Source organism: Tinamus guttatus, unplaced genomic scaffold, assembly GCF_059628265.1.
Source record: "Tinamus guttatus ecotype Peru unplaced genomic scaffold, ASM5962826v1 Tinamus_guttatus_pri_ptg000355l, whole genome shotgun sequence".
NCBI classification, from domain to species: domain Eukaryota; kingdom Metazoa; phylum Chordata; class Aves; order Tinamiformes; family Tinamidae; genus Tinamus; species Tinamus guttatus.
The window spans coordinates 2,973,849-2,996,073 of record NW_028288889.1 but is presented as its reverse complement, the minus strand read 5'-3'; the positions used below and the strand labels follow the sequence as shown (position 1 = coordinate 2,996,073).

At 35.2% G+C, this 22,225-nt stretch overlaps 2 protein-coding genes across 23 annotated transcripts in view; both read right to left on the bottom strand.

Annotated features, from left to right (window-relative positions):
• The window catches only part of CNTN1 (contactin 1), a 330,215-nt gene that overhangs the window by 263,731 nt on the left and 44,259 nt on the right, over positions 1-22,225 (bottom strand). The gene's annotated exons all lie outside the window — the stretch shown is intronic.
• The window catches only part of NRCAM (neuronal cell adhesion molecule), a 58,752-nt gene that overhangs the window by 3,298 nt on the left and 33,229 nt on the right, over positions 1-22,225 (bottom strand). For 6 of the 22 annotated variants that reach the window (XM_088529904.1, XM_088529906.1, XM_010228340.2 and 3 more), the window contains 8 exons: positions 22,002-22,124; positions 20,724-20,900; positions 19,566-19,601; positions 12,654-12,719; positions 12,037-12,162; positions 10,797-10,949; positions 6,531-6,662; positions 5,106-5,184 (listed from right to left, as the gene is read on the bottom strand). In XM_088529904.1, the coding sequence (XP_088386030.1) occupies positions 5,106-5,184; positions 6,531-6,662; positions 10,797-10,949; positions 12,037-12,162; positions 12,654-12,719; positions 19,566-19,601; positions 20,724-20,900; positions 22,002-22,124 (892 nt within the window). Of the gene's footprint in view, positions 1-1,543; positions 3,393-5,105; positions 5,185-6,530; positions 6,663-10,796; positions 10,950-12,036; positions 12,163-12,653; positions 12,720-19,565; positions 19,602-20,714; positions 20,901-22,001; positions 22,125-22,225 lie in introns of those variants that run through there. The other 16 variants (XM_088529911.1, XM_088529915.1, XM_088529919.1 and 13 more) reach the window with 6 other exon arrangements.

Here is a 22,225-nt window from a genome sequence, read left to right as displayed (position 1 = left end):
GCTTTCTACTATTTCTTATCTAGCCAAGATATGCATGCATCTATATTAGTTTTCCAAGTGGCTTGTCTTTAGGATTTCTGCAACAGTGATCTTCAGTCCTAGCAGAAGCTGTAAAAACACAAAACCGAGCTCTTCCTCTAACCACCAACAGGTTGAAAAATTGGTTAGTCGAAGAATCTGACTCTCTCCTTGTGAAAATTTTAAGTTTTTATTTACTTGAGATAAAGTTAATCAAACTTTCCACAGTTGTTATGGCTTCTGGAGGAAAATGATATAACATGAAATCAAGGCAATGATTCAAAAAAGAAGTTACGTGGACTTTCAAGAAGCAAGTTAGGAAGCACCAAGGAAAGCTTTTGTGTGTGAATGAGGACACAGCCAGACTGCTGCTGAACCCCGTCAGGTCACTGAGACGCAAGGATCCGCGGGCGGCCTGCTGACGTTCTCTCTTGTGTTAGAAGCAACTGTGCTTAGATGGAGAAAGGCGAGGGCACAAGTTATCGGCCCTCCGGAAACAGCGGGCTGCAATAAAATTTGAAAAAAATACAATAGAGAAAAAAACAGCTGCAGGTCATAAACTACATCCACATTGTTAAGCAGCCTACAGATGGAAGACTTATTACTTAACAACCTCAGAGTTGTCTACCAACCATTTTCAGAAAGTTTCTCATAAAGTAAATAGGTATTTCTTGGAAAAAAAATACGCTGTGCATCAAAACATTTGAGAAAAGAGGCAAAAGAATTCAGTGAAATGTGCCAACAGTCTATGCAAGAGTAGCAGTCCTCTCATTGTGGATGCCTTCTCCTGTTTGACCTTTCTGAGTCAAGATGTCAGATTGGAACAATAGGACAAAAATACATAGATATTATGAAATAAAAGATGTGAAAAGCTTCTCTTTTATACCTCCCATAAATTCAAACAAATTCGTTTTTGTACTCTCTCCCAATTCTCAAATCCAAAGGTGTTATAATTCCTTAACTTTTCTTGATTCATGGCCCAGGACAGAAATTATGTAGGCTGATTTAATACAAGTAGACCTGTGCTGACGTGAACAAGAGCTCTGTGTCTTTATTTTTTCTTTAAACAAACATTCATATATGGTATTTCTCGCAGTGTCTTGCTGTTCACAATTAACTGAATCGGTCTTCTATAATTCAAAATTATCAGGACGGCAATGCAATTGCTTTGCTATAAAATGGACTTCCAGAGGCACTGTTTTCCCTTGTTATGCAAAGACCCAATGACATCTCCAGCCACATTGGGACTGTGTCTCCAGTTATTCCGTGGTTCTCAAAACAACTGGATTTTCTAGTCCAGACCATCTCAAGAATAGCAGGAAGATTAGCAACTGAGTGTGACAAAAACTCCCATTAAATCTCAGAGCTATGACCTCTCTGGAAAATATTAATTAGTGGCAAAATTATTTAAAACTTACTTTGAAACAACTAATTTCCTAAGCATCGGGCTTACTTGTCCAGAAATACCGATGCCCATTCACCATAAATTTCTGAATCTTCCACTTTTCCCAGTTCTTGAGAAAGAAAGGCAATGAGTCTATATTGTCAGAAAGTTGCTCTTGATGGCTCTGATGTCTCTCTGTAAATGAGATGTCCTCTTGTAGTTGGTGTGAAAAGACTGTGAGACCTTACACTTTCCCTTCCCTCCTTTGAACGTAGGAGAAGAACGGAAGGAGCTCAGACAGCTGTGAGGATATGGAAACAGAGAGCTTTCAAGAGATCTTCTCTTTCTCTGCCGATGGAAGGAATGCTTGTTTTCTGAGAAATCCTTCATGAGTTTTACGATGGATTCACCAAAGAGTTTGCCACCTGTATATGGTAGAGACAGCAGTCGACATTTCAGATCTAGCGATGAGGCCCAAGGCCGTAGCCATATCGCTCTCCAGGCTACTGTGAGGCAGGCCATATTTTTAACTGTGAGTCTTAGAGAATCCTCAGCTGCATCATGGATGAAATTAGCTGCAATTTTACATAGGCCACGTGTCCTATGCCTGGCAGTGGATTGGACTCTCTTTTTGACTCTCTCTTGTTCTTCCTTCAGCCAGACTAGCAAGGCTTTTGAAGCATATGTACAGTAGATGGATACTCCAAGTTGGGCTGCAGCTAGCTTGAAAGATCTTTTGATTGCTTCCTCAACCTTTCTGTCAGTAGGATCTTTAGGGAGAGCATCCATATTAGCAGGTACTGAATCCCCAGTGAGCACTGCCCTGTCTACCTCGGGCAAGGCCCCCCACAAAGCAGCTTTATCTGCTGGAAGAGGATACACCTTACATAAGTCTGCTGGGGCTTCATGCTTTGCCTCAGGATTACTCCAGATCCTATGGACAAGATTTTCCAGAGCTGAATGGATAGGAAGGGCATTATCTACCTTGCCTTCTTCAGGGCGGGGAGGCAGTTCTTTCGTAGGGCATTCAGATTTGGGAGATTTTAACACTAGCACTCTCTTAATGTGCTTGAACAGGTAACTCTGATCCTCCATGTCAAACTTACGCACAGGATCCGGTTCCCCTTGCTCTTCTGTAGAGGACAGAGATGACACCTCGACATCTTCAGAGGATGTCTCATCCTCCAAAGTCTGGTCAGCCTTATATTTCTCCTTACTAGAAGCTGTTCGCTCTTTTAAATTGTCCACATAGTCAGGCTTAAAAGCATGGAAATCGCTCCCAGTTGCTTCTAGGGGAACCACAGGAACTTCTGTAATTGGTACCCTGGGATGCTTTATTGAGTGGGAGCTAGTCTGTGCCACAGCAGTTATACTTTGTTTGGCTGCTGTCAGTGCATCCTTTAACACAGTAGCCAACTCAGGCAGTATTATAGATCTCACTAATGTATTTTTTTCAGCTTCAGAGAAATGAGTCGCTGTAGAAGGTCTTACCTTCTTGTGGTAGGAGCTTTGGGAGTCTTCTGAATCTGAGCTGTAGTCTAGGCTCTGGGTGAAGCACTGCCGAGGAGACCACTGCCTTGCCAGTGAGCCACGAACTGAGCCGCTGCTGGGCTGCTGCTGCAAAGGGGGAGGTTGTCCTGCCTGAGAACATGAGCCCTCCTCCGACCCCCTTATCTGTTGCTTGGAAGCATGATGTCTAGAGCCATGCCTGTACTTCCATTCGTCTGACCTCTTTTCCTCTTGGCAGAGGGAAGCAGGGACAGAACTAACCCTTGTAAGCTCTGAGGACTGCCTAGCCCTCCTCCTGGAGAAGGAGGTCTCTGATCTGGTGCTGCAGTATTGATCCCCTGACCTTCTGAAGAAGTTGCATCTGTCAGATCTCACAGAAATTGCTTTGGCAAAGACAGAGTCTGCTTCAGGAGATTTGGCACAGCTACCTTGTCTTTTCTTTTCCTTGTCCATTTTCTTTACTGTCCAAGTAGACATGGACCTGAAGTGAAAAAAGTTCAAAATACTCGAATTCCTAAAATCACTTTCAAAAATCACTTAGTTACGTTTTTTTGTTTGTTTTAAGGGAAAACCTAGACTGTTTTTTTTTTTTTTTCTCAAAGAAGCACTGCACTGTGACCAGTGCCAAATGAGACAGCCAAACTGGGAACTGAGTGACTGCAGTGATGCTGGGCTGCAGAGGGTGCCAAGATATCTTCGTAATCTGACTGGTTGCTGCTGCTGCCCTGTCTCTAGGAAAAAAGAGGAAAGCCCAATACAGTCTAATTAAACAGAAAAATATGTAGAAAGGAGTTGTTCACATGAACAACTCTGAAAGCTATGCATGCAACTGTCCATATTCACCAGACAAAAGGTTGATAGACTATAAAATCGTGCAATGAAGCAATAGATGATTCTATAGATTAACCTAGGCCATTCAAATATGGAGACATACACCTAAATTTTGCTACACATGGAAACAGACTGAATAGTCTTCATCTACACCTGAATATCCAAGCCACAAAATTTGTACAATTCTGTATGAAGATCTGTTTCAGCTAATCAAAGCTCCAGATTCAGAATGGCAGAGGAGCTATAAATCAGAATGCAAACTAGACTGTCTAGGCCAACTTATGTAATACTTATTTACAGCTACGCCCAAACACTGCTTCATAACTCTCTTTTTATCAGATAAATTTAATTAACTCATATACACTCAAAATGAATGCTGTAAATCACAATTCTGAACAACAGATTAGAGATTTTTTTTTTAATTAAGTTAGAATTAAAAGAAACTGCCCTCTGGTATTCAGAATTGTGAGCCTCTTCCAGTCAGATTAAGATGCCCATTTGCCTTAAATAAAAAAATCATAACAACAGAATGAATCTGTCTTAAAAAAAATATTCTATGCACTGTCATAATTTTTTCAGCTATAAAAAATAAAAGGCCTTTACAATTTTTTGAGAAAGGAAAATATGGTAAAATGTACTATAATGCCTAAAGCATTGACATATTTAGAAAATTGTAACATTGTTTCCTGACCTAATCAAAACATGCTCATATTTGTTATATGAACAGAGTTGCAAAAGCATGTTTTCTGGGTTGCAAGGAGACTCATTTTATATATCATTAGGATAAACATAGTCAAGAACAAAAGCTGCGTGGCATGCTTTGAAGCAGCTTGCTGTATTTCTTGTACAGAAATAGATGAAACAGAGATTTCTTTTTCTCTTAGGACATTCTCTCACCTCTGTGTTTAACATCTCTTCTTTTCTATTGGATTAAGTGTTAGTATTGTCAGCCATATTAAATTATTTTCCTGGCAGTGGAACACCATGTTGTCTTTATTAAGTTTCTAGAAGAAATGTATTTTCAAAAATAGAATGCAATTATGTGCTGTCATCGAAGGAATGCAAGCACACAGTGCCTGAAAAGCACATGTTCTCTGATACTTTAATTATCTGAAAGATGGACTTGAAAACATAGTCCTCACTTTTAGACATTTTGGGTTGAATCTGGACTTCAACTTGCTTAGTGGACAATCCCTAGCATACATTATAAGCTCTCATTTGACAAATCTTGGGTTTTTAATATATATTTAGTTCTGTAAAACACTGGGTACAGAACACTGTCAGACAGAAAAATGTTACAGTTTTGAATTAATAAGTGAAATATTATATGAATCACATCAGCTGAATCACATCAGCTACTCACCTGTATTCACCAAATGTTCCATCATCTTCCTTCATAGGTTGTATTTCTGGATCAGCATGTGCATCCTCTTTTTCCTTCACTAAAATATTTGAAATGGGAATTTTTATCATTAAATTGGGAGACTGGAAACCTTAAGATACTAATTTCACATACTGATCACATTTGGCACAAAAATGTATTTGAATAAAAACTGTTCTCTGAACAGAGGTCTTAGGCTGTTACATTTTTCTTTTTTTAAGAAAAAATCTCTTACTTATTTATAGAATTTTACCTTCATTCACGTAAAAAATACTGTATGTCATTCACCATTAGAAAAGCTTCATTTCTAGCACTAAAGTGAGTTTTCCATTAAAAACCTGCTAAAATACTTGTTTTATTTATGCTATTAAAAGAATCATTTTCTATTGCAATCTGAATAATTATTTTGTTTTACTTATCTATACTCCTTATTGACTCTTGATATTCCTCTCATACTGCTGGATAAAACCGAATCAATGTCACATATGTTCACAGTTTGTAGCCAGTCTCGTACCTTGTAGCCAGGTCATGCACTAACCTTGTAGTAAAGGTTCTCTAATAAACATTTCAGGGGAATATTAAATTATGCTTTAAAAATTATTAAACTTTGGAAAAAAATCTTTCCATCTGTTAACTTTTTCTTTTATTTAACATGATTAAAAGAAAAACAAAAATGCCTATGTTAGACCTAAATTTAACATAATTGCATATATCTTGCAGTACTCGCAGTTAAACACATCCCCCTTATGGATCTAATAATCTCATAATCACTCACTTGATAAGCGTGCATGCAACTCTTCCTAAAAAAAGCTATGCAACACTGTCTTTTGACACTGAAACCCACTAGTACCTTAGAAGGCAGTTTTTATACAAAACAGTTGTTTAAACAAAAAAATACAAATAAATTGGGATCGCTGACGAGGGTATAATAATATATCAACTTCTAGAACTATTTTTAATGGTTCTCCCCTGTGCCTCTTCATTTATGTTTATCTAGTTATCATCCAAATCCTTTCCTTGTTTAGCAGTTAGCTATATCCAACATAAAATTGGATATTCTGACAATTTATGGACTTAATTTGTACATGTTATTTAAGATGATATGAGTAATTCCTGACAATATTTTCTAAGTGTAAAATCATGACATTGTAGAACACCTTGAAATGTATCTGGTTGCTATAATTTCATAATGAAATAACTTATTTTTTTTAAAGCATTAATTAAAGCATTAATAACTGTGCTTTGCATTTGTCAGTTCCTCTGACAATCTGCAATAACCCCAGAAACACAATTATTGCTAAAGTCACTGCTACAAACTTGTACAGCAAGTGCAATTTCTCCAATAAAACTGATTTCTGTCCTACTGGGATTACCAGCAATTTTTACTCCTATTATTATATACCGTACCTGGATATTTGCCACCTTTATTCCGCCTTATGAAGCAAACAATCAGTAAAATCAAGATAAGAAGAGCCACAGCACACATAAGGCCAATGAACCATCCTTGAGTAGCGATGTCTACCTGCCGGCTTGCCATTGCTGCAGAATAAAAGAAACCTATGAGATTTTTTGCTGCATTTAAATGTTCTTGTAATTCCTATAAAAGCCATATCCATTGTTCATTAATTGCATAACCCTCACTGTAAAGAACAGGAATAAGAAAAAACATGGAACTACATTTTGTATTTCCATTATTTAAAATGTTTGCAAGTACAAATACACAGAATTTCCTTTTGAATATATAAGCATTCTGGGAACTTAGTTCAGCATTTAGGCTTATCTTACTACTATTTTGCAACATATGCACATCCTACAATGCTTTTTGCAAATCTCAAAATTATTCTGAACCATTTTAAACTGATTAAACAACCAAAATGAAATTGCAAATTATAATTAATACAACCATTCGGATTGCAGTCTCAAAATAAATAAAAAGTCAATACTCATTAGCTAATGCACACTCATTAGTCTGAAACAGGGCAACAGATGGGTCATCCAAGACCTTAACATTCAATCTCTTAACAATCAACAACTTAGCATCCTTTAAAGCCTTATTAAGCATTATGGTTTTGTCTTCTCCTCAAGCTCCCATCTCATCCTACAATTTTCATGATTGCCATAACTCAGCAATACTGTGGGACTTAGCACAGTGTCACTGGGAAGCCCTTCACTGGCAACTACTTCTGTCCATATCTTGACTCTTCCTTGAAGATAGTGCAAGTGAGAAGCAAACTACAGAAGAAATGATATAGTATTTAATAAGGGCAAGAATTGTATCTGTGCGGTTTGGGGGCCAGAAACTCCCCATTAGTCTCCAAGGCATTAGGTGGATTTTCCTGGTGAAGTCTATCGCTGTTCTCCTATAGTGGAAACACACTATAGACACATGACCTCAGGATTTGCTGTTGAGATAAAATCAGAAGGGTGATAGGAGCGTGATAGAAGACATGAAATGGGAGGAAGATGGGCATCCATCCAACCTTATTTGTTCATTCTTTACCTGCGACTGCAGCCCCAAAGCTCCTGAGAAGAGTTGCCCAATAGAGCTCTCTCCAGGTGCGGAGTTAGAGACAAAGATCCTCTTAACAATGTAAGTATGGGAAATCATATGCAAAAGGCTCTCTCTGCATAGCTCACATGGCATTTTGGTTCAGTGTTTTTTTTTCTGGCTTCATGTGATAAGGTAAGACAGATCTCAGTCAGTAAATTACCCAGAATTTTATTAAGGATTAAAAGTACTTCAGATTTCAGCTTGGTGGACACTGCACTACAATGAGTTATACTTGACGTCTTGATTCAAATGTCAAGACGTCAAAGATGTCAAAAGATATCTTGGTGTCTGTGAGCATGTCAGCTCTTATTGCAGAACATGTTTCACCCAGATCTGCTAGGGAAGGTCTCTGGGACTGTTTCCACTCAAGTGGTGGAGACAAAACATATGTAGCTGCATTTGCATAAATGTTCCAGAGCCCCATAACGATTTTCACCTCCCCTACTTGGGCCTGGTTTGGCAGGCAGCTGATTGGCACTGGGCTGGCAAGCACGCTAACAATAAAATATAGCAATATTCAGCACTGAATTTAAACCTCTGTCTCAGTCTCACTTTATTAGTAAAGACAGAGTCTGAAGTGAGCTAGCTTGGAAACATGGGCTCTGCATGGTTCTTGATTCCTGAGGATTTTCCATGGCACGTTTGAAAACTAAATGTACCTACAACATTTGGAGATAGTCTCTATTCCCCATTCTATGTGGAAAACCAATGCTTATTCCATAGAAGTACTGGGCTAAAATTAACTTTCCTGCCTGTTTTTTTTTTTTTTTTTATTGTGCGGATGCATGATTTTATTCAAACAGAAAATAATGTGTTTGGCTATTATAGGGTAAAATTTAGGAGATTTCCCAGTCTTTGGTACAGAGTGTGCTTTCTGTTACTTGAGAAAGTGATTCTTATACACCTGTCCCTTTAAACCATGTTTACATACATATATCTGTAAGTTTTTTAATATGTGTGTATATATAAAGGCAATCATATAAAACAAAATCACAAAGGCAATCTTCCTCTGAACTATAAAACAAGTTAATAACTTTTTCCACTTCAGGTTAAAATTATTTTGATTTTTGCAAATGTGTGTTTATAATAAGGCATTAAAGGTTGTATAATAAACACTACAGTGAGACATAAAAGCACATTTAACATTCAAATGCAATAAGAAGTAGCATTGAGCAAAACAATCATGCGTAAAAATAAGCAAGATAGATGGGAAAGAGTAAAGATGAAAACTTACTTATGCAGCTTTCTGTATTCTTTCACTTATTGCATATCCAGTAGGAATGCTTTCTACAGCCTGTAGAATCCCGGTGCTACTTTAAAAATGGCTTTTTTTCCCCCTTACTCTAAACAAATTGTCTGCTTCAGATATTTTTTATCAGCTTTTATCAGCTTTTTTTTATCAGCTTTTTTTTTTCAGATTTTTTTTTATCAGCTTTACTTTTGGTGAACCCAGAAGCTGCTAATACAGGAATCAATGCAATAAACTATACTGGTATGCTCAAAAAATAAAACCACATACTATGAAGATGCTTATAGGAATGCTTGCCAAAGGAAAAAATGCAATAAAAGCCTCATATACTAAATATTGCAGTTTTCTTCCTTGTCAGAATTCCTTCCTAACTGGAATATGGATACCACATATTCTAGTATTTTGCTCTTTTGTCCATTTTATTTTTTCCCAATGCTTAAAAGTTTTCCTCTAGGCTACAGTGTGACACAATATATTTGTGTAAGAAACATCCTATGTATGTGACTAGGGTGGAAATCACAGCAGCGTGCATCAAATCTTCCCTTGATCAAGATCAGAAAGACTACCTCTAAACTCCCTTCCTCAACTATTCAAGGACATAGGACAAGGCAACTGGCTCATACAGAGGAGGGCTTATCTGCAGACTTGGTATTTCTTGTTCAGCAAGCTGGTTCTGGGAAGGTTTCTGGGAAGGTTCTGCTTGGTTTCAGTTACGCTACAGTCTTCTTCCTTCCTTACTGCTGCTTTGGGCTTTGGCCACACAAGGTTTTATATATAAGGTTTTACATATCTGCGTTTATACCATTAGCTGTGCTAAGCATAACCAACCTCTGTATTTAGCCCATAATTTGGCACTATTCTTTGGTACCAGATTTACAAAGCTTTCCTACAGCAACATGATATACTGTGAACAGAAATGGAATAAAACAAAGTAAAAAATTATGATTTCAGAAAGCATTCAATCTGATATATTCATTATCTTTCATCATTATTGTTGTTTGAAAATTATTTCATATTGTTCATCCATATTTTCATATTTGAACTACTTTCTTAAATCATAATGTTTTGTGTGTATTTGGTGACGCTACTGCTAAATAACTATGCATGGGCCAAAATGCTTGGATGATAAGTGCAAGTACACAACAAATGGTAACAGCTAACCAAGAGCATGCTGTGTTGGCAACAACATATTCAGCATAACATCAAAAACCTTCCAGTAAAGGCCTTTCTTAAGAGTTAAATGAGCAAGTATCCCAAATTTGCTTATGAAGACATTACTGTTTGCAGCCTTTCTTTCAATGACTGTTGAATTATTTTCCTTTAGAAACTGTACATAAAGAACTCAAACCAGTCTTTGTGACTCGCAGAAGGCTGTTTGTCAAGTAAAAATTTACGTTACACCAGTATATGAGAAGACACATTCATAACTAGAAATCCCTTTACAGTATTTTACAAAGATAACATGAAACGTAAAATTGAATCTGCACTTCTGATTACGCAAACATTTTAGACCAGATTTTTCTATGGAAAAAATATAATTTAAATTCAGTAGTCTAATTATATTAATTAAAAATGCATTAAAAGTGTAAGTAAATGAAATAATGTATCTCCAGGGCAGAGCGCACAGATAGACTGTGAGCAGTGAGTAACCTGCCCCTAATATGAAGAGCAGACAAGCACAGCAAGTCTAAAGGATGAAAACATTCTTAACCTCAATAATGAATGCGCTGGCATTTCTAGCAAATCATTAAATAGTTCAACATTGCTCTGAAAAGAGAACAGGCGTTAGCTACAACATCTCTTTGCTAGCACTAGTTCAGTACGGCAGCGCTTGCTCTAGCACAGCTCCGACTAGGACACAGAATTGCCTCACCTGGACCTGTCTCAAACACATCCTCTGAACTCTTAAAACCAGACAGGCCCTCAGCACCAACCCGGACTTTATATGCTGTTCCTGGTGTTAAACCCTTTAACACAAAGAAGCTTCGAGAACCATTTACAATTTCTTTTTTCCAATCTTCTTTGCCTACAAAAATTTTAGGAAAACAACATGTTGGAATTTTAATTTTCTATGTATTACTGTACGTTTATAGACAAGATACTATCAACAGTTAGTTGACTAAACTATTGTCTGAAAGAAGTAATTAATCTCTCAAAAAATAAAATCTTATATAAAATTACACATCTGAATAATGTATTGCATGCAATATCAAAAAAACATTTTACAGGAATTATAAGAATTATTTTAAACATTTGTTCCATTGTACTATGGAAATATTATTTTATTCTATTTTCTTTAAAGTCTTATTGAATTTTCAATTATAATAAACATGAAAATAGATTTTAATCGCTTAATTAGGTAGTATTATTCATTATTAGGTAAAGTCAATATTTATTTTACTTGACAGATTCTGCTTCAAAATCTGAGCATATCTTATTTCCTCAACATTGTCTTGTATTTTTTTCTAATAAAGTCTCAGGTGCTTCTTTGTACAATATGAAAAAAAAGTATTTATATTCCAATCCTCAGACTGACTATCTTGAATCATGATTTTAATGGGATGGTGTATTTGAGTAGAAGTATCTTGGTTTTATTAACTAACCTTCTGTGTTTTAATGATTAGTAGGAGTAAAATTTAAAAAAAGGTATTATCAAAAATCAAAACTTTATTTTTACATCAATAAAAGTATGCAAGTTAGTTTATTTGTTAATTTAATTATGATAATTGTTTCAATTCGCTCCTTTATTTATTTTTTTACTGAATTGGATATAATTTAAGAGGATCATTATATCCTGTTTTATTAATAAGAATTTATATTTTCATACCTGTAATCAATCACTGAATAATAAACAACTTAAAGCAATTTGTATTTTTACAAGTTCATGTTCAAAATAATTGAAACAATAATACAAAGGAACAAAGACTGACTTTCTATCTAAGTATTAGACAGCTGCTACACATTGATGTTTATTATAAAGAAAATTATTTATATCTACCAATAAAATTAAAAAAAAATCACAAACACTGGAACAATTTAGGACCACATTTACCACTAAAATATTTGAAAATACTTCTGAACACTTAGAATAATTTAATGAAATGACTTCTTACTGCCTGCTACACCATATTCAATATAAAAGTTCGCATGATCTGGTCCCTCATACTCCCAACTGATATTGGCATAGGTCTCAGCAGCAGCTGTTGTAACATTTCTGATCCTTGGGTAAAGTGGTTGCACTGAATACACAATAGAAAAACAAAGCAGAATATGAAATTGTGGCTTCATATTAAAAAAAAAAAAACTACCATGCTGATAGGCAGGGAAAGTAAAGTATATTCATCATTATTGGTTCTGTTTTGTTAAATTAGTGAGTAAATTAGCATATATGGTAATGGAATCATAAACAGTTACTGTACTATGAAATTAGAAAGTAGAATCTCTGTAGTCTACTGAGCATGCCCTAATCCACCAAGATTGCTGAATACCTAAAAATCCTAATTGCCAAAATTCTGCAAAGCATTATTTTTGTTCATCTCAAAGCAAAATACACACAGCTGAAAACATTCTTAGGGTAGCAGCAAATGGTGGGCGAGAACGGAGGTATAAAGGAGGTACAGTCCTCCCTGTATTCCAAGGGTCACAGAATGGATGCAAAGCTCTCATCTGCAAGCCCTTCACAGGATTTTGTCTCTACTGTATTGGTAAGGATAAAAAAGGAAGACAATACCCTTATAGAATGTTGGACGGACAATATGCATGACTGGGGAGGTTGCAAAAGGGGTTTCTGAATATCCTTCATCATCAGAGATAGTAGGAAAGAAAGAATAAAAGAATAAAAACACTTTACATCGGAAAGTAACATTTAAACAACACAGTAAAACCTTACCTGTTAAGTGAATAACACATGCACACTCTAAGTTCATGCAGGAATCAATCAGCTCTACGTGTTCAAATATGAAATGGCCAAATGATACACAACTACTCAAAAACAAACTGAAGTTTGTGTGTCCTTTTACAGAGCAGTCCTGAAATTTGCTTCATTAACACTAGGCATTCACTGCATCTTAAGCAATCTGTTGCCCACTCGTGGCTCCCTCGAAGCCAAGATATCAAATTTACTCCTTTAATGTTTTACTTCTGGCATGGAGATCATAAACCACTTTGAAGAGCAAATGGTCTTAGGTAGACACTATATGCAGAGGAGGAAGGGGTCAATTAAGCATGGAATTTTATTTCTTGGCTCCAGAAAATTAGCTGAAATGTGGTAACTCTAAAAGCAGGGTTACTAATGTTATGAATATTTGTGTGGTAAGAATTTTTTCTCTTAAACCATATTTTCAAATCTCCATTTATTCCAGAGATCATTTTTAGTGCTCAGGCTTCAGTACCTGCCGCAAGTATAAGAATACTAATTGAAATCTCAGTCAAGCATGGAAACTGAGAAAATGATGATAAACCTAGACCACTTCTTATTTACTATCAATGTTTTTCCAGTAATATAAACTTTAAATACAGGATTACAGACCCAGAATTTCAAAGGGTCACTTTTATTCATTCTTATTTTGTGTGTACATATAGTTCAGATATAAATAACGGTTTTGTGATTGATATGAGTGACACCATTCAGAAAATTCTAGCATTTTAAAAGTTGTGTTTTGAAGACTGGAATTCTCAGCTAAGATTGCTTAAACCTTCTCCCAGAAAAAAATTATTAAATGCCTGATTATTAAATTAGGCCACGAAAAACTGATCTGAGTGTCAAAAATCTCAGGTACAGATAACTACACTGTTGATGTAACTGATGATTAAAGAAACAAAACAAATTTTTGAGTTATGACAAGGAAAAAAGCTAATAAAAATAATAAAATTAATTTTAAGTAGATTAAGTTTGTAAAGATCCTGTTTCATCTTGCTGATGAAAGCTTATCTTAAAAAGTAGTAATGGTAAAAGATTTGGAAAGCCAGTATCAAAATATTCTGACTTAGAGGATGCAAACCATGGGAATGCAAAAAGATCTGTATTCTAAGGTAACGTGTCATTAATATTTTCTTTTCACAACGGTATTTTACATAAATATGCGTAATGTCAGTATCTTCAAAAAGTCTAATAGTACTGAAAATAGATTTTAGTAGGTCTGTGCACATACAAAGGGGATATTCCTCAAAGGACAAGGCATAAAATTATTTTTAATGGAAATGCCTCCTTACTGTAACACTGAATCACAGCAGACCAGTGAGACTCATAGTTGTCACCAGCATTAAGGTCAAAAAAAGCCATTAGCCATAATGCAGCTCTTGCACAGAAAGGACCCAGAACTCTGTCTAACATCTCCCTCTGCAAGCCCAGGCACTTGCAGGTGAAATAAGCCACTTTGTCTTGTGTAAAAGACTCATCATAACACACAGCTGCTGACACGGCCTGCTAAGTTGTTCCAGCAAATAACTACAGATTGTTCCAGCAAATAGCTACTTTTCCCGTGAAAAAAATGCATCTTAGCTCCATCATTTTTCTCTTAATTAAGATTTCCAGGTTCTTCTCTGATTAAATAGTCATCTGAGAGATTAAAAATCTAGTGGATAGTAAATTTCTTTTTGCTTAAACAACTTGTATACAAGTTGGCTCTGAAAATTTTCTTAATTCTGCTGGGGTCTGAATTTCCAAATCCTCTCAAGTGGAGTTATGCTTATGTTTCCCAAGAGCACTCGTACCTGATTCTTACCAATAGCTGTTGTACTGTTATCTTTGTGTAACAGTCAAAATTAACTTCTATTTTTTTTCTTATTGAAGACAGTATAACAAAGAATTTGTTCAGCAGCACACAGGTCTGTTACTTTTTCAGTACTAATTGGTCTAATTTTTCCCACAGGCCTGGAAATTTTGGTTTTTAAGTCTGTCGCCTGTGTCCAATTTGCAACATGATCTGTGACACATCTAACATAAGAACACACGATATCATAACATGGCTGATTGATCCTGAGGTGACGAAAACCTAAAATCAAAGCAGTTATATTCAAAGCCTGTTGCAAATCTATCTTGTCTTCTCAAATTAATTACACCTCTAATTAAAGATAACCTTTTCTTTCTTTGATAACTTTCCTACCACTCTTCACACAGGCAATGGAAGCTCTCGGTGTGCAAATACCAGTTGTTAAAAGGCAAAAGAGCTGCGTATCTGGGATAAGTGCCTTTTTTTTTTTTTTTTTTTTTTTTTTTACCGGAAAAGCACTGTGCTGCACTGTATTACTGACCAAAGATTGACTCTAAAAAGCTGGGACTAGATTGTTAATAAATTTCCATTTTAAAATAATTTTCCATTTAAAAAAAATGAAAAAGAAAGAAAGAAAAGATGTTTTAACCACCTGTGATGCAAAGTGAAATTTAGTTGCTATCTCTGAGCATGGTTTAATTCTGATAGTGAGAAGCATTTGTCAATTGTTGAGAAAGAGACCTAGGTGCAAGGTAATGTTTTTCTTTCTTATTTTTCTTCTTCTTTTTTTTTTTTTTTAAACTAATTTCTAGGCTTCCATATATTTGCTTTTTAATCTACAGTTTTTACATTACAAAATTCAAGCTTCAAGAAAAGAAAACAAGAACTAATTCCATTTGTTGGCATTAAGAGATGGTGACTAGTCAGCTCTTGAGATTATGTAAACCACTGCAGAGCTTCACTTCACAGAGACAAAGGAGTGATACCAAAACACTATAATCAACTTGAAAAGAAGAGGAAGGTTGAACTTGATAGAGAAAAATGTGGAGACACTATGTGAAATGATTCAAAGCAGGAGGCAAATCCCCATCTTTAGCAGGAAAATGGTTTGAAAAAAGCATTTTGTATGGAGCAACTCAGATGATCATGTCTTTTACTAAGACATCTGAGGTATGATCTCATCTGAGAATGATTTCCAGTCTATAGAAAAGAGTATGTATTTTACACCTGGAAATTCTGCCAAAAAGAGAATTGTTTCAATCATCTCATAAGCCAGACAACTTGAGCATTTTTTTCATTGCAGCAAAAGCATTTCTTTCAATAATTGTTAAGATATTTCAATAATTCAAGATATTTCGATAATTCTTAATATAAGACCAAAACAAGTGCCATTACCATTTTGACTGAAAGTGCTTGTTTCAGTTACAGGCAATTGGGATTTCACGACATTTTAATCACAGTTCAGAACTGTCAGTTATTCCTGTCTGTGTGTGTACAGACTACAAGAAATTTCTTTCAAGTAAAAACATGGCCTATGTGAAAAAAGAAACCAGATACTGAAAGAAGGAAGTTTGTTATATATACATATTGGCATGAAATTATACAGGCACAACTCCCTACACTTCGGCTTATAAAAAGTGCCATAATGAGTATTTCAGTCAGCTTTCACTTCTGTCACTGGTCTCCTCTCCATTCTCTTCCCTCCTTTACAGTCCATAAAAATTCTGAGGTAAGAGAGTAGGAAAGACTTGACTCTAGTGATCACCCCAGTCAGTTTTGAGATACTTCTATAATTATTTGCTACTTAACTAGTCTCTCACTTCCTAATTTCTTCTCTCACGGCTGTTTTCTCATGCTTACTGTCAGATATGTCACTGGTAATACCAATGCACACTGCTTCTGCAGTACTGCATATAATGCGTGAAGTCTTACCTAGTTTGCAGGCACATACATTTAGAATACAAGTCACTAAATTCTTTTTTGTAGAGACATAATTTGAATGTTTTCAGTCATGTATAGACTCACAGTGTCAGAAAAGGAAGTGTAAACTGGAGTATAAACAGAGTAACAGGGAATCTGGTCCGTGTTCAGTAAAATAGAACGTCTCATGATTGATTAACCGATACGCTTGTGGGAGAATGATACGAATCTCACCTGTGCCATTAAGTTTCCCTAATATGTAAAGCCTAAGACTAAAAATCAATTCTTTATAATTTGCAGAGATCCAAGGCATTTCTGTCATTTGATGCAACAGCTTTTCCAGTTCAAAGAACCTTTCAGTTAGGACAATGACCACCTTAAAGGCAGACTTGTTATCTTTTCCCTCATTTTCTGCAGTATTTTGTCCTCCTAAGTTTTATTCTAGGCACAAGAAGAAACGATTCCTTTGTCCAAGTTTCTTATTCTTGTCCTCGTATTCCATCTTTTCATCTAAAATGTCTATTTTATTTTATGGTAAAAATGCAACAAAGCTTGCATCTCTACTTACTGATCTAGAATATTTGGTGATCTTTAGATTACCTACCTCAGGTCAGTCTTTATGATCAGAAAACTCATCTAGGGCTATTGTTAATAATATCAAGTGTAGCAGTCAGCAGGTTTTAGTTATTTCATCATTTTTAAAGTAACAAAAGAGTAAGTGCACTGGCGAGGGACAGGAGAAGAGGCACTTCTGTCTGCACATATAGTGCCAAGAAACAGGGAATATATTTCAGGACTACAATAACAATTCCGAGACACCACAAGATTCTTAGGAGAATCTATGTATGTTATTTGCCTTTTTCAAGTTCCGTACTTAGCCCAAGCTTAAATGATTTGAACTCTTCCAGGACCTTGTTTCCATCTGTAGGCTGTCAGAGAGGCAGGAGCCAGCAGACAACACCAGCTATAGAAATTTGGATTGAATTTTGGCTGTCTGAATCTGGATCCTACTGACTTCTTAACCTCCAGAATGAAAGATCTCAACTTGCAAAAAGAAGGGATAACTTCATTGTTCTAGTAAGTCCAGCCCTTCAAAAACAAGATGATGTTTTTGATAAATTACATAATAGTCGTGAACATCTAAATTTCATATTCTGTTTGATCTGGTTTTGGGTATTAATGAGAACTGACTATCAAGTGCTGTGCTGCACTTGACAGAGGAGGAAAAAATCCCTGCTGGATATGACTTCTTAAGTGGGCTGAGTATTTCTGCCTTTCAAACCCACCCACTCATGGGACCAAATAATTTGGCACTTGATCTTGGTAATATGATCCTCCTTTTCCTTCCTGGTAGTCCCTGATCAGTAGCGAAATAGTTAATCATAGTGACATGAGTAACCACTGAGAACATTCATCTGAAAACTGAAGCAACTCAGATGTCCTAACAGATGTCATGGCTTTGCTTCTGTTCTGCCTACTGTTACAAAGTTTTCATTGTGAATGTAAGAGCTAGACTCTTAAAGGAATACATGAAATTTTGAAACCATAAATGGAATGGAACGAAAAGAAAACATCTGTTTACGTTTTCAGAGAACCTCAACTGACAGCTCTGAAACATAAGCTGCTCCAACTGATCTTACAAATAAGATGCTTCCTTTTAACTGTGGACTGTGATACAGCTATAATTAGACCTCAGTTTCACATTTCCATTTGTGAAATGGAAATCCATTTTCCTTGCATGAGTTTTTATAGCTAGCTACAAAGGATAAGAAATTAATTCTCATTTCTGTTACAATGTCCAAGGCTACAAGCCAGTTTGATTGGTCTGTGATGACCTGCCAGCTACACGGGCTAATTAAAAAGCAGTAAGAAAGACTTGTCATTAAAAAAATCTACAACCTCGTAACCCTACCAGAACTGTTTTATAATATTCTGATATTAGAATGTCCTTATATTCACGTATAAATTTGTACAAAACATATTTACACATTCTGTATATACATATCTATATACACATACACATACATGCACACATGTATAGTTTGACTTTGCCTATGTGAATGAAAGTTTTAATGAAAAATATTTTAATTTATTGAAATTCTGTTATTCAAAATAAGTGGGAAATATATGTATAATAAAATTGATGCTGTCTCTTTCAAGTTTGTCAAAATGTCAGATGGGATACTTTCATGCACAGATATAGATCAAGATTTTTACAGACTGGGAATCTGAAATATGGATTTTCATAGGTGTTAATGACACCTGTGTGGCAAAATGACACATTAACACACATATCAAGACAACTTTCTGGCGTATAACTACTTAAATATTCTCAGGACTATCTTTGTTTCTAACAATAGTGCATAATAAGTGTGTGCACCATATGAAGAATATCAAATTTGACAAAAGAACTGCATCATAAAAGCCTGAATATTACTAAAGCCAAGAAGAAATATAATAATAACTTTCAAACAATGAAAAATTGTCAAGTGCACATTCACAAGATTCGTGAACCTAAGAAAGTGAGCAGGAAATCTGCCTGTGTATTCAGTTTGATATTGGAATTGCAAAGTGCACAGAGGGTGTTGTCAGTCATCTGCCTCCTATGCACAGTTGTCTTATAAATGAAATAAATGTGATCAAATGGACAGCATTAATCAGCAGCGAGAACAAGAATGCACCTACTTCTAGTGCACCTAAACCTTGAATATTTATGACAGTGACATATATCTATTGAATTTTATATCTATTATATCTGTTTTGATATTTCCTCTAAATTTTGAGGAAAAAATAGATTTTAGTGAAAAAGCTAATGAATTCCCCTGGAACTTTGTGGCAAAATAAACAGATGAAAGGTATTAAGAAGTATTTTGGATTTTTTTCACAATTGTGTCCTCCCAGTACTGATTAATACTCCATAATCTAAGATTTCCTCTCCTTACCACTGCAGCTTCCCCATTTGCAACACTGCAAAAATCCACACATTAACAAATCATGCAGTTTTATTTTACCTTTGCCTGCACCTATAGCAGGACGGAGAAAACCAGCTTTAACGGAGGAAAATAAAAATAGGAACACTATATGATTAGATACAACACCAAAGGAACATACATATTTAATTTCATTATAAATCATAAAAGCATGCAGACTAAATAAAATGTACTAATTCAAATAAATTAGAAACAATACACTTATGCCGAACATTGACAGACTATTACATGACAAGAAGTTAATAAACATGCATTTATTAAACTTTATTTTCATGCTTGTTAAGATTCATGGTTTAAAACAAACAGAGTTCATATACAACCTTATACACTATTAGAGAATTCGTGCTTCATATCAACCCCCCATGGCAATTGTAATAATCTGCAAACTTACTAACCATAAAAAAGTATGCAAAGATGGTAACAAAATAGACTTTTAATATTGAGAAGTGCAAAATCATAAAAAATTAACTCTGCAAATTTCTCCTTGAATTAAATTACTATTATTTAATTTTCATATTTAAATAAATAATATCTTCAAAACAAGAATTGCCAAAATCTCAGATGTGGCTACAACTGTAAAATTCAACAGTGATAAAATCAAACACCAAAATTGAGATTCTTTAAACATTATACAATGTCCCCAGCTCCTTGAGGCCTTAGATGTTAAATTTATTACTGCAATTTTTCAAGTTACTGACAGCTCTGCAGCAAAGTTTTAGAACTTAAAAAAGCTACTGCATACTTCAAAAGAGAAATAATTTCCTCAACCAGCCATAAAGTTGCATCATTTTGTGATTTTTCTCTGCGGCCAGAAGAGGTCATTGAAGGAGAATAGGTGAATGCCTTACTTAAAACGTACAGTTACATGAAACAAATTTTGAAAGTTTCTGGATAGCTAAAAAGCTCAGAAAAGGCACAGTCCTAGAACTTGTAAGTTTATATTAGGTGAAGTGTTACACCTCTTTTGTGCTTCCACTGCAGTAGAAGACCTTTGCACATCTTTTCTTAAAATTGATTTAAAATTTTTCAGTAATGCACACTAAAGTTGAGAAAGCTCTAGAAAAACTTTTAACAGGGACTCAATGTACTCTCCTCAATGTATCAAAAAGAGTAACATTTTCAAAAAAAAAATCAATTTTTTAAAACTCACTGGATTTTCTTTATACATACCCATCTTACCTTCATCCATAATTGTTACTGCTTCCTCAGTTATCTGACTTCCTGATCCAACTGATGTTTGTGCATTAAAGTAAAACTTGTATCGCGTGCTGTAATTTAAGTTTTTTAATATCAAGCTGCTTTCGTTGGCAGGAATTCTTATCTCTACCAAAGGACCTAATTCATGGGTGTTGTTAACTGTTATTACGAGAAAAAAAGTAGAGTTAGAAAAAAATACCACTGTGTTTAATCATGCTTCAAATTTTGATTTTGTTTGCTGCATTGTTCATTTCAGATTATATAAATGATAATTTTCAATTTCCAAAGAAAGCCATGTCTGGGGCACATAGGATCTATGCAAGGGGCAAAAAATTAACACGGAGACAAGAAACACCTACATTTTTTTTAAGCTCTAGTTCCACTCTTGCAGGAAATGCATGCAGAGAATGTCCAAGAATAGGTCAAAATTTGGACACAGATGATAGCACAGGTGTTCAACACTAGATATTTGAATCCAGGATAACTAGGTCCAGGTAAAATCATACAAACTAATGCACTTTCTAAACACTGATGATTAATGACTCTGAAGTAACTGTCCAAGAATAAATTCAGTTATGTTTTCTGACAAAAGTATTGACATGATTTCTATCTTAAGCCAGAGGAAGCTGGTAAGTGGGAAAAGAACACACAGCCATGTAGGGAAGACTCATGATTTCAGCTGTCACTGCTGACAATATGCTGGGCAGGGCAATTATATAGTGGCATGTAGATTCTAAGGAAGTGACCAGCTGAACTGAAATAATGCACATTTTAATTTAAAGTCACAACATTTTTGGCATCAGCAAATGACCCCGTGATCAAGGATGCTTGATCTTCTTTATTATTTTTTTTATTTGAAAATTAAAACATTATGAAAATTGGAGAAGCAGGCAGCAAAAGAATCAAATGGATTTTGTTCTAGTTTTAATGGTATTTTCTTTGCAGATAAAAGGTAAGCTTTACCAGTGATGGCATCTTGCTTCTAACTTAGTTGTTAACTATATGTAGGAATTCATCTCCTTATTTTCTGTGAAGCATGGTTTGAAGAAATAGAAAAATTCCAACCATGTACATGAGCATGTGAGGTTTTCCAAAAAGAATACCCTAATCCTTAATCTTTTCAGAATTAACCTCTATAATGCAATTTATAGAAGTATAAAATCTTTTGCACATTATAAAGTTAATATGATTTCTTCTTAAATGGATTATTTGGTAGGCTTATAGTCCAAGGCAGATTTATAGATTTTTTTATTAACTTACTTGGCTGAAACTTCAGTATATATGATGTCAAAATACCATTTGGATGAGTAGGTGAACCCCACTCCAGAGTTAGAGAGTCCAGTGTTGGGTCAGTAATCTTCAAAAAGGAGGGTGAGCTGGGAACTTACAAGAAGAATATATAGTAAATGCAAAGTAGATGACCTTAAAACAGCTTAAAATATTATTAATTATTAATGACTACATTAAGAAAGATTATTACTTTA